The following is a 16,711-nucleotide window of genomic DNA, read 5'->3' on the forward strand; positions in this document are numbered from 1 at the left end:
CTCCTTTGACCGGAGCTGACCATTCAGAGCAAAATGTCAGAGTGACCTGCTAGCATCGCCACCTGCTGGTAGGAGTTAGAAATGACACAAGTGACATCTCAGTGACATCAAACCACACGGAGAATTAAAGAATAAAAAGAGAAGAAGAACAGCAGCTGGGCCACCGAAAGAGAAAAGAATCAGAAGATCACAAGAAGAACACGTCAGGGGCTCAGAAAAGGACGAGAATCATCAGGAATTCAGCAGTCCGGAACACCAGGATTAACTCACCTGTGAAGATAAGAAAACAAATCAAAAGAACAACAACACATCCCATAATAAACGGACAAAATATGAAAGAATGTGAAAAGAAAACCAAACGATCGTCTCTTCGTAGCTCAGTCCTAAATCACAAGCAAATCCTTTTTAGTTCTGAAGACACAAGTGAAGCCCCCCATGGCAGCCTGTTTGAGGGGGTCCTGCTTCTCGAGGTCCCACCACATAAACCTCACAGTCTGAAGGCCAACGCGATTCTCTCAATGACTTCTTCAGGGCAAACAATAAAACATAACACATGTAAGTAAATAAATCCTAAAAAGTCACTCTGTGGCAATGACAATGACGTGTGTGACATTAAAGAGTATTGGTGTCCACTGCAGCTGTCCCCATGTTTAAGACCCCCGTCATTTGTGTATTCTCAATGTCCCCTGTTCAAGGTGCCAGTGTTGTAATAAAGGGTGACACCATTGTCATCAATCAAGTGACGATTTTACTAAGAAACAGGCGAGACTCGAGCTGTGAGGGTAGAATACACGACAATGTGGTCACGTCACAAGTCTGATGTGCAGGACATCAACAGAGGGGCACGTGGACATCAGGAGCAGAAAAGTGACGTCAGAGAAGGGCTGAGCAAATGTCACTTTGTCACTAAGGGTCACAAGGGGGGACAACTGAAATCAGAAACTAATAGAAAGTGCTGGAGATTGTGATGGACACTTGAGGCCACAGGAAGTGAACTGGACTGTCAAACTGGGAACAACAACAGCTGCTGGTCTGCTGAGGTGATGAGGAGCACATGAGGGCTTAGTGGCTTTGGGGGAGATGGTGGTAACGGGTGGTCTGCAGTGTCCTTTATTAAAAAAGGTGACATTTATGTGGAGTGTGTGTGTGTGTGTGTGTGTACTCCAGAATACTGACATCTGTTAGTCTGACCTGAGGACAGCATTGAGAGAATCACAGAACACGTTGGCCATCAGACTGAGAGGTTCAAGTGGTCGGACCTCGAGAATCAGGACCCTCAAACAGGCTGTCATGGGGGCTAAACTTGAGCCTTTAGAAGGATTTGTGTGTGTGATGAGGGACTGGGCTATGGACAGACACTTATTTGATGTTCTCGTCACATTTGTCACATTTTGTTGGTTTATTATGGGGTGTTCTTGTTCTTTGGATTTGTTTCCTGATCTTCACAGGCTGATGACGATGAGCTGATCTGCTAAATTCCAGGTGACCCTGAGCTCCTCTCAGACCATCACAGTTCTCTTTGGGGTCTTTGGATTCTTTCCTTTTGTATTTGAGCTTCTTCTTGGGCGTTAGAAATGCACAGCCCTGCCATATTTGCGGGTCACATGACTGTCATCTTTGTCCCACTCTTGTTGACATCAGCAGCTCATCTCTTTGTGATTTCATTTGCCATCGTTGACATCAAATCAGGCAGAACAGGCCAATGGACAGCATGTGGGTGGGCTAAAGATGGCAGGATCTTCACAAGCTTTGAAATCTCAAACCTCCACCAAAAGTAACACAAGTCGGCCATCTACTCAGGTGTCACCTCAGACAGTGTGGCCCAGTAGCTCAGGGACAGGCCTGACCGCCACAGTGATGCCAGTTCAAATCCCAACGCTGACTCACCTTGAATGACCACCTGGACACAAACACAGCAAGGATGTCACAGGACTTTGAGTGACATAAAGACAAGAGTAACAATAAAGGGAACTGAACTGGAAATATGAATAACATTCGAGAAAATGACAATGAAGATGAATGAGTTGTGACAAGTCAGTCAGTAAATATTCAGAGAAAACGTTAAATGACATCAAATCAGAAGACGTGAGTTCAAATCACAGCTGTAAGCCAAAGCCCATCAGTGACGCTGACTTCACACTTTGTGAAGAAATCGATGGACACAACGAGATCTGAAGAACGAGGAGCGAAATGGGACAAGGACAAGCAGCTCAGTGTTGACGTCAGGTGACAGTCTTTTTTTTTTTTTTATTTATTTATTAATTTTATTACAATCAATACATAGCAATCAAGTTTTTACAAAAAAAGAATTATGCTAAGAACAGATCGATCCCCACCCTTGAGAGAGAGAGCAAGCCAAATGGTGTAAAATTTAAGGCTTGTAAAAATACCTAAATCAACAAATTCTCTGTGCTTTATAAACTCATTTCAAAATATTACTGATTAGATCCTGCCATGTTTTGAAAAAGTCTGCACAGATCCTCTAACTGAGTATTTGATTTTTCCAATTTTAAATAATATAACACATCAGTTTCCCACTGACTTAAAGAGGAGAGTTTGGGTTCTTCCAGTTTATCAGAATAAGTCTGCGTGCCAACAGTGTAGTGAATGCAATCACAATTTGTTTGTCCTTCTCCACTTTAAGCCCCTCTGGAAGAACCCCAAACACAGCTGTTAATGGGTTAGGAGGGATTGTGAGTCCAAGACTGTCTGAGAGGTAATTAAAATTTTTGTCCAGAATAATGTTAATTTGGTGCAGGCCCAGAACATGTGACCTAGTGAGGCTGGGGCTTGGTTGCAACGTTCGCAGGTTGGATCATGCCCTGGAAACATTTGGAGAGTTTTAGTCGAGACAGATGTGCTCGATATATAATTTTGAGTTGTATAATTGTATGCTTTGCGCATATGGAGCTTGAGTGAATTCTCTGCATTGCTACTTTCCACTCCTTTTCTGATATATTAATTGAGAGGTCATTTTCCCAGTGTCCTCTTGGATCTTTGAAAGGAAGGGATTGTAAAAGGATTTTATATATTGTAGAGATGGAGTCTAACTCCTTGAAATTGAGCAATAATTTTTCCAGCGTGGATGAGGGTGCAAGATGAGGAAAATCTGGAAGGTTCTGTTTAACAAAGTTCCTGATTTGAAGATAGTGAAAGAAATTTGTAGCTGGAATGTTAAATTTGGAATGTAATTGTTCATAGGATGCAAAGACGTTGTCTATATAAAGATCTCTAAGCAAGTTAATTCCAAATTTTTCCAGATATTAAAACTGCATATGTTTGTGAGGGTTGAAAGAGGTGGTTCTTTTGCAGGGTGCCACAGAAAGAAGCTTCTCCGTCTTAAAATGCTTTCTACATTGGTTCCAGATTCTAAGTGAGTGGAGCACAATTGGGTTATTAGTGTATTGCCGATAGCGTGTGTTTATTGGAGCACAGAGCAAGGAATACAAAGAAGTACTGCAGGATTTTACTTCTATTGCGGTCCATGCCTGTGTATGTTCTTCTATTTGTGTCCAGGTTCTTATCGACTGTATATTTGCCCAGTAATAAAACTGGAAGTTAGGTAGAGCCATGCCGCCTTCTGCCTTTTGTCTTTGTAGGGTCGCTCTTTTGATGCGTGGATGTTTAGAATTCCAAATAAATGAGGTTATTGTTGAATCTAATTGCTTAAAGAACGATTTATTAATGTATATTGGTATGTTTTGAAATAAAAAGGAGCTTAGGAAGAATATTCATCTTAACAGTGTTAATTCTTCCAGCTAGTGTGAGATGAAGGGTTGACCATCTATGCAAGTCTTGTTTAATTTTTTCCATGCAGACGACGAAATTTTGTTGATAAAGAGCTTTATGTTTACTTGTGATGTTTACCCCGAGGTATTTAAACTGTTCTGCAATGATAAAAGGAAGGGTGTCTAATCTAATATTATATGCTTGAGAATTCACGGAAAGAGTACACTTTTATTCAGATTAATTCTGAGACCAGAGAGCTTTTGAAATTCTGTGAGTGCTGCTAAGACTGCAGGCACAGAATTTTCTGGGTCGATATATACAGTACCATGTCATCTGCATATAATGAGATTTTCTGTTCCAGTCCTTCTCTGCTAATCCCCTTTATCTGATCAGTATTTCGACAATGTATTGCCAGTGGTTCAATGGCAATTGCAAACAGCAGTGGTGACAAAGGGCATCCTTGTCTTGTGCCACGTTCTAGTTTAAAGTAGTCTGAGCAAATGTTATTGATGCAAACTGAAGCTTCTGGGTTAGTATACAGTAATTTAATCCATGCAAAAATGTTGGGCCAAACCCAAACTTCTCCAAAATAGTAAAAGGTATTTCCATTCAATCATGTCGAATGCTTTTTCTGCATCCAATGATAATAATATTTCTGGGGTGTTTGATTTAGTTGGTGAGTATATTACATTAAACAGGCGTCAAGATTTGAAGATAAGTGTCGGCCCCTAATAAATCCAGTTTGGTCTTGTGATATTACTGAGGGAGCACTTTCTCCATCCTTCTAGCTATGATTTTAGAGAGTATTTTAACGTCGTTATTCAGAAGTGAAATTGGTCTGTATGATGCACATTGTAATAAGTCCTTATTTTGTTTTGGAAAGACAGTGATTAGTGCTTGGCGAAAGGTTTGTGGAAGAGATTGGTTATCTCTGGCTTCTGTAAATGTTGCTAATAGGAGGGAGCTAGCTGAGCGGAGAATTTCTTGTAAAACTCTGCAGGGTAGCCGTCAGGGCCTGCTGCTTTTCCACCTTGGAGTGACTTTATAGCATCCAGTAATTCTGATAATGACAGAGGTTTATCGAGTTCCTCCACACTAAAAGCGTCAATTTGTGGTATCTGTAATTTATCCAGAAATGCATTAGATTGTATATTGTCTTCTTTAAACTCAGTAGTATATAGGGATTTATAGTAGTCTCTAAAAGTGTACATTATATTTTTGTGTTCGATGATTTTATCTCCGTTCGTGTTAGTAATTACGAGATTGCGTTGCTACATCTTGCTTGTGAATTTGTTGCGCTAAAAGCTTATTAGCTTTCTCTCCATGTTCATAATAATGATGTCTGGATTTGTAAATTAGTTGTTCGGTTTCTTTAGTTGTCAAGAGGTTTAATTCTGAATGTAGAGCCTGCCTCCTCTTATGTAGAGTCTCGCTTGGTAGTCTGGCATGTTCTTCATCGATATTAGTAATTTCGCTTTTTATCTCTGCTACTTTCTTCGGATTTATTTCTGTGGGAAAGATATGAGATAATCTGTCCTCTTAAGAAGGCCTTAAGAGTTTCCCAGAGTATTCCTGCAGAGATCTCAGGGGATGTATTTGTCTCTAGAAAGAATTCAATTTGTTTGGATATAAATTCAGTACAATTCTCGTCAGCTAATAGAAGCGGATTGAGACGCCATCTCTGGGGTGAGTGTATGGGGCTTAGTAATTTCAGCTCCAAGATCATCGGAGCATGGTCTGAAATAACAATAGCATCGTATTTACAAGATTTAATCTTAGGCAAGAAGTTATTATCTATAAAGAAGTAATCAATCCTTGAGTAGCAATGATGTACTGGTGAGTAGAAAGAATATGTTCTTGAATTTGGGTTTAAAACCTCCAGGGATCTGATAAGTTGTGATCAGTTATAAACTTTGTAATTATCTTTGCGGTGTTAGTTGCGTCCCCCTGTGGAGGAAGTCTTATCTAAAAGTGGATTTAGAACACAATTAAAGTCCCCAGCCATTATAAGTTTATGAGTGTTCAGATTGGGAATGGATGCAAATAAATTTTGTATAAATTCCTTATCATCAACATTAGGTGCATAAACATTTATCAAAATCATTTTACAGTTAGATAAGTCTCCCATGACCATCACATATCTCCCTTCAGGATCCAATACTACATCTGATGCTACAAATGGTACTGTTCTATGTATGAGAATTCCCACCCTCTAGTTTTCTTTGTAAAACTAGAATGGAACATTTGGCCAGTCCAGTCTTTTGCAGCGGAACTGATCCTTACTTAGTAAGTGGGTTTCCTGTAAAAATACTATTTTAGCATTTAGACCTGTTAGGTGAGAAAGTACTTTCTTTCTCTTTAATTCGTGATTCAGGCCTTTAACATTCCAGCTTACGAAGTTAACTGTCCCATCATGGAGACACTGATTCTGAGTTTTTGGTGTCATTTATAGTCTTAACTGGAAGTGAAATAGTTTAGGTCTTAATTTCCTATTCCCCAAGAGTTGTTGCCATGCAGCTTATTATTACGTTGATAGTTATAATTATAAAGATTGAGATGATAGATTAGATATAGATCAAGCCTGCTCTCTTTCTCTTCCCCCTAACCCCCACCCTCCTTTTTGCCTCCCCAGGTGAGGCTAAAACCCACTTCATGCAGTCCCAGTCCTCTGACATACCCAGAGACAGAGCACGTCCAAAGCACATCAAGCCCCCATGCAGTGGCGCTTTAAGGTTAAAAGATAGAGATATCTGTTACCAATATAGTCTTTAAAAGAGGAAAAGAAAAAAAAAGAAAAGAATTTTGCACTTAATATATATATATATATATCTTCAGCAATTTTAGTGCATTAAGATGATATCCCCAGATAATAAACCCAGGTGATGGTGTTAAAGATGTGTCCAAAACAAGCATAACAAGTCTTAATGCAGTAATAGCAATAACAGTAAACCAAGGGTATGATATTGAACAGTCTCATTTAGGGTACACATGAAATAATTAGAGAAAAAAAAAAAAAGAGGAGGAAAACGTAATTAAGCACAATAAAACATAAACATTTAGCCCTAGTAATACTAAGTAATGATAAGTAATAAGTAATAATAATAATAAGTAATAATAAGAATATGAGAATATATGCTGATAAAAAACCCGTATTTTAAAACAAATAGATCAGACAGTAGATTATTAATCCTAGCATTTATCATTTACCGCCATGACTCACAATTATGTATCAGAATAGTCCTGGGATCAGCTTTCTTAATTCATTTTCTGCTCCTCCTTGCTAGCGAAAACATAGAAATGACCCTGCCATTCCACTTTCAGTTTTGCGGATACAGGAGGCGTATTTGACATTGGCTTGCCGTAGCGCTGTTTAATATTATAGAAGGCTGCGCGTTTAATAGCTGTTGCTGGAGAGAAGTCAGGGAAGACGAATGTGGCAATTTTCATATATAATATCTTCCTTTTTTGAGGAGTTCCATCACCTCTAACTTAAATGATAATCGTTCAAAACGAACTATAAAAGATCTTGGTCGGGTCTGACGGTGTTTGATCAGCGCTGTAAGCCGCTGCTATCTCAGATTCTGCTTTAAAGTGCCCCGATTATTTTAGAAAAAAGTTCAGTTGCGAATTTCACAGGGTTTAAACTTTCTCGATTCTCCGGCAGGCCTTCAATTCTGACATTATACCTTCTACTCCCATCTTCTAAAGCAGCCAGTCTGTCTCCAAGTTTTTCTCCGAGTTTTTTACATTCTGACTGACATTTACTGCTCTTTCCTCGGCACTGGCAGCTAGATGTTCGGCCATTTCGATCCGATTCGTGAATGTCTCACTAAGATGCTCCAATTGATCAGCAAGCGTGCTCAGTTTAACGAGTTTTCTCAATGCGCTCTTCAATTTTACCCAGCACCTGTCGAAGTTCAAGTTGTACCTCTTGACGCAGCCTTTCATTTGCCTGTTGGATTTCCTGTCGCAGACATTCATTGGCCTGTTTCATCTCCTGTTTCAGTCTCTCATGTGCCTTTGCCGTTGCTTTCTCATTAGCCTTCTCGCTTTTCTTTATATCTTGCGTGAGCTCAGCGAGCAACACTTTCAGTTCAGATAGCTCAAATGTGCCTTCTTGTACGTAGATGAAGCAGCAGACTCTGCTGAAGCGGTGTCCCGCTGCTCCAGTCCGCGTAATTGCGTAACTGAAGCCGCGGACCTCCCGGCCTTTTCCAGTTTCAGGTAATCCTCTCCAATCGGCGAGCTATCCACATCTGCACTCACGATCGTACCTTCGCCCCTTTTCGCTCTCAGCCGGCGACGATGTAGCGGACCGTGGTCCCGAGGAGTCTGTACTTTCGCCCATCTGATCCAGGTCTGTCTCTGAGAGGCCGTATCTCGAACTAGGGCTTGCTGATCGCAGCTTGGATGTAGCTTTAGTCTTCGATTCTTTCGGACCCCCTTCTTGTTGGCCATGTTTATATGTGTTTACATATACTGTAGCGGTCCCTCTCGGGTTGAATAAATACAGGATATCTCAGAATAATAAGCAAATAATATGAAAAATAGCACCACTGCTAGCGGAGCTCCACTTCAGACGTCCATCTCTCGCATCGGACGAGACCAAAGTTCAGGTGACAGTTTTAATCTTATAATTATTAAAATTCTTATTATTATCAGGACTGTGATGGAGGAAGTTCTCTCAAGGTGATCAGACGTGTTCATCTGACAGTCCAGGACGTCTTATAAGACGGAGTCCTTATTGGGGTCCTGCAGGTCCCCAAGTCCTGCCCTCTGCTGGTGAGGCCGTGTCACTCGTCTCTTTGGGTTTCTCTTCTTCATTTCCACCTCTCACTTCTTCTTCTCTTTTTCTCCTGACTGCACATTTGCTGATTCTTTTTGTTCTCCACTCCTCCTGCCCCTGATATCCTATAATAACCTCTCCATTTCCATCTTCTTTAATGTTGGTCACTCCTCATATCCCATAATGCCGCAGGTCAGTCATTTCTTTCCTGAGGTTTGTAACATTTGCTGAACTCTGATCACTGATTGGCTCATACAGCACACAGCCATAGTGTGTCTGCAAGCCAAAGAGACTCGGGTTCAACACACGTCACAGTCAGTGAAGGGGCATCTTTAGTGTCCTCATGAGAAGAAACTCATCTGAGTGAAGGGGACAACAACCGTGAAGGTCTGCGGTGGTCCGCCATGTGCATAGGATGCCTGCCTTGACGCCGCATGACATCATGTCCTGCACCAGCTTAGCCTGCCAAGGTCAGACCTCAGTGACAAGTGACATGTTTAGGACAGGGGTGGGCTGGCGCTCTGCCCGGGATTTGTTTAATGCCTTGCGCCCTGTACTGGGTGGGATTGGCTCCAGCAGACCCACGTGACCCTGTAATTAGAATGTAGCAGGTTGGATAATGGATGGATGGATGGATGTTTAAAGACAGTGAGCCACTGGGGTGGTCAGTTAGAGCCCCTGAGTGTGGAACCTCTGTGATGGCCTGTCCATCCTGCTTGTGTTCAGTTCCTGCTACTGGGAGAGGCCCTGCCACTTAGTGACCCCAAACAGGAGTGACCAGAATCAGAGTGCACTTACTGGACAGGTGCACCACATGAACTGGGAATTTGTGAGGACATACTGGGAGAATAAAGAAAAAGAAGATAAAAATAAGAGAAATAGAAATGAGTGTCATGAAGATGAGATCTGCACAGACAGGAGCAAAGGTTCAAGTGTGTGAGTGTGAGGGGCAGCCTGGTGGGATGTCAGAGAAAAGGACAAACCTGTTGTGGGGGACAAAAGAGGGATGACAAGGAGAGTGAGAGATGACACAAAGAGTGACAAGTGAGTGTGAGAGCAGATGATGACGTGTGCACAGATATGGCCGCTGGACTAAAGAGTGTAAAGTGGGCGTGCAGGAGAAGAGCAAAGTGCTCAAGATCTGCAGGGGCACCCAGTGACCACTTTATTAGGCACACCAGGTGGGCCTCTTCTGCTTCTGAAGAGCCTGAATTCCCCAAGATGCTGACCCCTTGAGACACATGAATGGCTCCTTATAGATTTCTGTCTCCATGTTGACATCACGCAGTCCTTCAGACTTCTCAGCCTCACATTTCTGCTCCTCACTTTCAGTTCCAGCTCATCCCAAGAAGTGCTTTATTGGACTGGACGTGCAGCCATTGGTGTCAACTGAAGTCACCGTCATGTTAACTGAGCCACCCTGAGGTGACACTTGCTCTGTGACATGTCGTGTTATCCTGCTGAGATCCTCCATTTTTAAAAGTGTCCACTCTCAGCTGATTAGCAGTTACGTGGCGGTGAGTTGGGAGGCCACGACACTCTTGAGAACTTTAGACAGAATAGAGAAGTGAGTGATGGACTGAGACTTGTTATCTCAGATTGCCACATCAAGACCAGACTGTCCTAATGGTGAGGATGCAGAAGAGACCTTCAGGGTCACTGGCACAGAGCTGGTGTCACATGATGGACTTATTATTGTCATGACAGTAATGATTAGGACATAAAGACAGGATCTGAGAAGAGTGGAGGAGATGGGGTCCAGTGCTCAAGTAGGTGGTCTCATCTGACAGAGCAGGTCCTCCTCATCTTCCTCTGTCTGTCTCACCTTATCTTTGTTGTCCTTCCTGTCTGTCACCTCAGTCAGCTCCACTTGTCACTGTCACTCTGGTCACTCCATGTGCTGTCATGTGATCAGCCCGCCCATTAGATAGATAGATAGATAGATAGATAGATAGATAGATAGATAGATAGATAGATAGATAGATAGATAGATAGATAGATAGATAGATACATACTTTATTAATCCCAAAAGGAAATTCACATAATCCAGCAGCAGTATACTGATACAAAGAAACAATATTAAATTAAATAGTAATAAAAATGAAAAAAATTAAAATTAATGTTAATATTTACTCCCCCGGGTGGAATTGAAGAGTCGCATAGTGTGGGGGAGGAACGATCTCCTCAGTCTGTCAGTGGAGCAGGACAGTGACAAAAGTCTGTCACTGAAGCTACTCCTCTGCCTGGAGATGACACCATTAAGTGGATGCAGTGAATTCTTCATGATTGACAGGAGTTTGCTTAGTGCCCGTCGCTCTGCCACAGATGTTAAACTGTTCAACTTTAATCCTACAATAGAGCCTGCCTTCTTAACAAGTTTTTCCAGGCGTGAGGCGTCTTTCATCTTTATGCTGCCTCCCCAGCACACCACCGCGTAGAAGAGGGCACTCGCCACAACCGTCTGGTAGAACATCTGCAGCATCTTACTGCAGATGTTGAAGGATGCCAACCTTCTCAGAAATTATAGTATTAATAACACATTCACACCCCCCACACCACCCCCTCTTTACTCACCACAGTTTCTCTAATTTACAATTGTCACTCCTGAGCCCCTCACTCAGCTGACAAGCTCCTAAATCTTCCAGGTTGTTGTTGTTCAGTCCCAGATATGTCAGCCGTGAGTTTGGAGACGAGAGGACCGAGGAGAGAGCTGAGCAGCAGGCCGAGGTGACACCACAATCAGACAACCTATGGAGAAGAAGAGAGACGAGTGAGGACAGACAGACATAGAGAAGGACACACAGCACAAGGGCTCAATGACTGCGCTGTCTTCACTGAAATGCACTTTGCCATCAAATCAGGCAGGACAAGCCAATAGAAAGCAAGTGGGTGGGCTAAAGATGGCAGGACCTTCACAACCTTTGAAATCTCAGACCTCCACCAAAAGTAACACAAGTCGGCCATCTGCTCTGTTAAAGCTCACGTGTCACCTCAGACAGTGTGGCCCAGTGGATCAGTGACAGGCCTGACCACCACGGTGACTCCAGTTCAAATCCCACCGCTGACTCACTGTGTCACCTTGAATGACCACCTGGACACAAACACAGCAAGGAAGTCACAGGACTTTGAGTGGCATAAAGACAAGAGTGACAATAAAGGGAACTAAACTGAAAGTATAAATAACATTTGAGAAAACGACGATGAGGATGAATGTGCTGTGACAAGTCAGTCAGTAAATATTCAGAGAAAATGTTAAATGACATCAAATCAGAGGACGTGAGTTCAAATCACAGCTGTAAGCCAAAGCGCATCATTGATGCTGCCTTCACACTTTGTGATGACATCGATGGACACAACGAGATCTGAAGAACGAGGAGCGAGATGGGACAAAGACAAGCAGCTCAGTGGTGACGTCAGGTGACAGTCTTGTCCTTATAATTATTAATATTCTTATTATTATCAGGACTGTGCTGTTCTAATATTGTTATTAAACTGTTTGGTACATTTCTACCACCCCCCCCTTTTTAATTTAATACATATTGGAATGTCCCCATCTCCTTCTTTGCTATTGGTGCTGCTTTAGCCATAGCTTTACCTACCGCCATATTGTTTTTTAGGTTAAGGAAATCATCGTCCTTTTACTGTCAAGGTGTCAATGGTTTTCACGTCCTAATACTTTTTATGACTTCTTGCCAGAAACCTCAATTAAAGTGCACAGAATCTCAGCCTTGACTTTCTTTGTGAGTAAAGCTATCTGTCCACGTTCACTACAACCAACGGGGCGACGCACACTCCGTACGGACTGAGTCTTGGGAGAGAAACCTCGTTAATACAGCGTTCGGGGACGGAATAAGGACTGTTGACTGCGTGATGGAAGTTCTCTAAAGGTGATCAGACGTGTTCATCTTACAGTTCAGGACGTCTTATTAGACATCTGAGTGTCCTGCAGGTCCCCAAGTCCTGCCCTCTGCTGGTGAGGCTGTGTCACTCGTCTCTTTGGGTTTCTCTTCTTTATTTCCAGCTCTCACGTCTTCTTCTCCTTTTCTCCTGACTGCACATTTGTTTCTCTTTTTGTTCTCCACTCCTCTTGTCCCCTGATATCCCATAATATCTCCTCCATTTCCATCTCCTTTAATGTTGTCCACTACTCCTATCCCATAATGCCGTATGTCAGTCATTTTTATCTGAAGTTTGTAACATTTGCTGAACTCTGATCACTGATTGGCTCATACAGCACACAGCCTTAGTGTGTCTACAGGCCACAGAGACTCGGGTTCAACACACGTCACAGTCAGTGAGGGGACATCTTTAGTGTCCTCATGAGAAGAAATTCATCTGAGTGAAGGGGACAACAACTGTGAGAGTCTGCGGTGGTCCGCCATCTGCTCAGGAAGCCTGCCTTGAAGACTCGGCTTGGTGTCACGTCCTGCACCAGCTTAGCCTGCCAAGGTCAAACCTTAGTGACAAGTGACATGTTTAGGACGGGGAGGAGAACTGGGGGTCCACATGTGTTTCCTCCTTTTCTCTCAGTCGCTTTTCCTTCACAGTTTTCTTATTTGATGTTTAAAGACTTTGAGCCGTTGAGGTGGTCAGTTAGACCCCCTGAGTGTGGACCCTCTGTGATGGCCTGTCCAGCCTGCTTGTGCTCAGTTCCTAATACAGGGAGAGACCCTGCCACTTAGTGACCAGAATCAGAGTGACCATACTGTGCAGGTTCACCACATGAACTGGGAATTTGTGAGGACATACTGGGAGAATAACGAAGAAGAAGAAGTAGATCAAAATAAGAAATAGAAATGAGCTTCATGAAGATGAGATCTGCACAGACAGGACCAAAGGTTCAAGTGTGTGAATGTGAGGGGCAGCCTGGTGGGATGTCAGAGAAAAGGACATGCGGGGGCAAACCTGCTATGGGGAACACAAGAGGGACGACAAGGAGAGACGAGCAGAAGACACAAAGAGTGACGCGTGAGTGTGAGTGCAGATGATGACGTGTGCACAAAGACATGGCTGCTGGACTAAAGAGTGTAAAGCGGGTGTGCAGGAGAAGATCAAAGTGCTCAAGATCAGCAGGGGAACCCAGTGACCACTTTATTAGGCACACCAGGTAGGCCTCCTCTGCCTATAAAGAGCCTGAATTCCCAAAGGCGTTGACCCCTTGAGACACATGAATATCTCCTTATGGATTTCCATCTCCATGTTGACATCACGCAGTCCTTCAGACTTCTCAGCCTCACATTTCTGCTCCTCACTTGCAGTTCCAGTTCATCCCAGAAGTGCTTTATTGGACTGAACAGGCAGCCATTGAAGTCACCGTCATGTTAGATGAGCCACCTTGATGTGACACCTGCTCTGTGACATGTCGTGTTATCCTGCTGAGATCCTCCATTTTTAAAAGTGTCCACTCTCAGCTGATTATCAGTTACGTGGCGGTGAGTTGGGAGGCCACGACACTCTTGAGAACTTTAGACAGAATAGAGAAGTGAGTGATGGACTGAGACTTATCTCAGATTGTCACATCAAGACCAGACTGTCCTAATGGGGGGATACAGAAGAGACCTTCAGGGTTGCTGGCACAGAGCCAGTGTCACAGGATGGATTTATTATTGTCATGACAGTCAGGATTAGGACATGAAGACAGGATCTGAGAAGAGTGGAGGAGATGGGGTCCGGTGCTCAAGTAGGTGGTCTCATCTGACAGAGCAGGTCCTCCTCGTCTTCCTCTGTCTGTCTCTCCTTATCTTTGTTGTCCTCCTGTCTGTCACCTCAGTCACCTCCACTTGTCATTGTCACTCTGGTCACTCCATGTGCTGTCATGTGATCAGCCCGCCCATCAATAACACATTCACACCCCCACCCCTCCCCCTCTTTACTCACAGGAGTGTCTTTAATTTACAGTTGTCACTCCTGAGCCCCTCACTCAGCTGACGAGCCCCTGAATCTCCCAGGTTGTTTCTGTCCAGGTTTAGATATGTCAGCCGTGAGGTTGGAGAAGAGAGGACCGAGGAGAGAGCTGAGCAGCAGGCCGAGGTGAGATGACATGTGAACAGCCTGTGGAGAAGAAGAGATACAAGTGAGGACAGACAGACAGAAGGACACACAGCACAAGGGCTCAATGACTGCGCTGTCTTCAATGAAATGCACTTTGACCTGAGATCACCACTGTTCTTTTAACACCAGAATTACCAGAGCCTACGAAAAAACTCGTAATTCCGTCCCACCTTAAACTGCTTCTTAAATCCCTTCACACCTCTCCAGAGCCCTTTGTCTTCTAAATGTGTTGATAAAGAGAAGCTCGGAGCAGCCAGCTATTCCATCCCCCCACCAATTTAGAACGTGCACGAACTTCAGCTTGATTGAGTGGGAGTGAAGTGGAGTTTTAGAGTGGAAATAATAGATCGTTGTTTGGAACACACGCATTTCATGTCTGTTCCGTTTCTACAGTAATCTGTGTCAACACATTGTTAAAACAGAAACGTTTTTTATATTCTAGTAGTAGATGACAAAATGTAGGCATAAACTATATAATGTATGAAGCCTGAAGTCCAAATACCAAAGAAACATTTTCACAAGAATAACACAATTGCGCTTTTATTCAAAAATATAACTGCAGAAACAAAAAGCCGCCTTAACATGCGACATTGACAGCCATTTATTGTAATTGCCTCCATAGTTCAATAGACTCAGCCCCCGCTTGGGAATCAAAAGGTTACGAGTTTGATCCTGCGCCCCTCCGTTTGAGAAGTAAACTGCTCTTAGTCTTACTATTTTAGAATAAAGCATACATTTGATTTCAGTCTATAACAGCCGGTGCAATTTATGATCCTTGTAAAGGTTAGCTTTTTTTTTTTTTATTCACTTTTCATTCTCTCAGTCGCGTTCAGAATCAATCCATACAACCCCATCTGACACGGCTGTTTTCACTAAAGACGCTATATCTCTGCAGTGTACCACGATGCATACTAACGCCAAACACCCCACCCGGGTTCTGACACACAGACGCTGGCGAAGCTGCCTTCTTCGTATCTCACCGTCACTTGATTTTCTTTTTTTTCAGTTTTATTGACTGTTCCTGCCAGTCCCCGCATGTTGCCGTATGCTGTTTCATTTGTACTCCAGGACATGCAGAGGAAAGAATGGTAAAGACCAGTAACTTCGGCGCTATATGCAATCATTAGACACTCCCCATCTGCCCGTGTTGTTCAAACACAGGAACATATTGTAGCGACCCGGCAGTCAGCGCTGCCGGAGTGATGCATTGTGGGAAGGTTGTACGTTCACTGATTTTGCTAATGTTTTTCCTGTTGTATTTATTAATGTCTTAACTTGTAAATAATGTTGTGTTTGTGTTCAATTAGTTCAATTAGTTGGGTGGGTTATTTATTTTGTAAAAAGTACCGGTTATGTGAAATGTGTCTTCGTGCATGACCTTGACAATGGCAGTGCAATAATGTCGAGCTTTGTTTACTGGCTATCTGTGAATAAAGAGATACAACAGGACAGAGCTGTTATTCATTGCTAAGATTTCATCTAAGCAATTAATGCCGAGACACTCGGAGTCGTGCGGTGTATGGGACACGAGTGCTCGTTGCTTAAGAAGCTGGGTACAGCTGTGTGCTGCCGAGACACTCGTAGTCGTGCGGTGTATGGGACACGAGTGCTCGTTACTTAAAGAGCTGGGTACAGCTGCGTGCATAACGCTGGCAATCCGCTAGCCGACAGCTTGGGAGAGGTGCACGGCAGAGATCGGCTTTAAAAACTTCAAGACTCGACCACGGGTCGCTACATTGGTGTCAGAAGTGGGAGACCAGGCTGTTTAGAAGACGCCGTTATGGAACAGAGTCTTGAAGAATTAGAGCGTGCCATCTTAGAGAACAGCGTTACGTTAGAGCGCCTGATCAGCGGAGCTGTGCGGAGAAAAGCGGCAGACCGGCCTGATGGTACCAGTATTCCCCGGACAGTGTTGCGATCTTCTGAGCACGGCCAGAGGGGGCCGTCGGCTGCAGCGATACCCCAGGTTACCAGTCGGACGGTCCGCTTCTCACGGTCACCTGCTAAGCTGCCGATACAGCGGATTGACTCCTTTAGAACCATACCTCGCACAAGTGGATCTGGCCGCGATACACAATGAGTGGAACGCGAGGAAGCTGACACACTTGGCCCTTGCCTTGGAGGGTCCCGCACTTCAGGTACTCA

The 16,711-nt window shown here is 43.5% G+C and overlaps 1 protein-coding gene across 2 annotated transcripts in view; it reads right to left on the reverse strand.

Moving 5' to 3' along the window:
* LOC120521723 (NACHT, LRR and PYD domains-containing protein 3-like) overlaps positions 1-16,711 on the reverse strand; it is a 106,011-nt gene that overhangs the window by 2,183 nt on the left and 87,117 nt on the right. Inside the window, exons 7-8 of one of the 2 annotated variants that reach the window (XM_039743127.1) lie at positions 14,393-14,566; positions 11,090-11,263 (exon numbers count right to left, since the gene is read on the reverse strand). The exons of the other annotated variant lie outside the window; for it this stretch is intronic. Coding sequence (XP_039599061.1) covers positions 11,090-11,263; positions 14,393-14,566 — 348 coding nt within the window. The remainder of the gene's footprint in view (positions 1-11,089; positions 11,264-14,392; positions 14,567-16,711) is intronic. 2 annotated transcript variants of the gene reach the window in all.

Source organism: Polypterus senegalus, chromosome 2 (assembly GCF_016835505.1).
Source record: "Polypterus senegalus isolate Bchr_013 chromosome 2, ASM1683550v1, whole genome shotgun sequence".
NCBI classification, from domain to species: Eukaryota; Metazoa; Chordata; class Cladistia; order Polypteriformes; family Polypteridae; genus Polypterus; species Polypterus senegalus.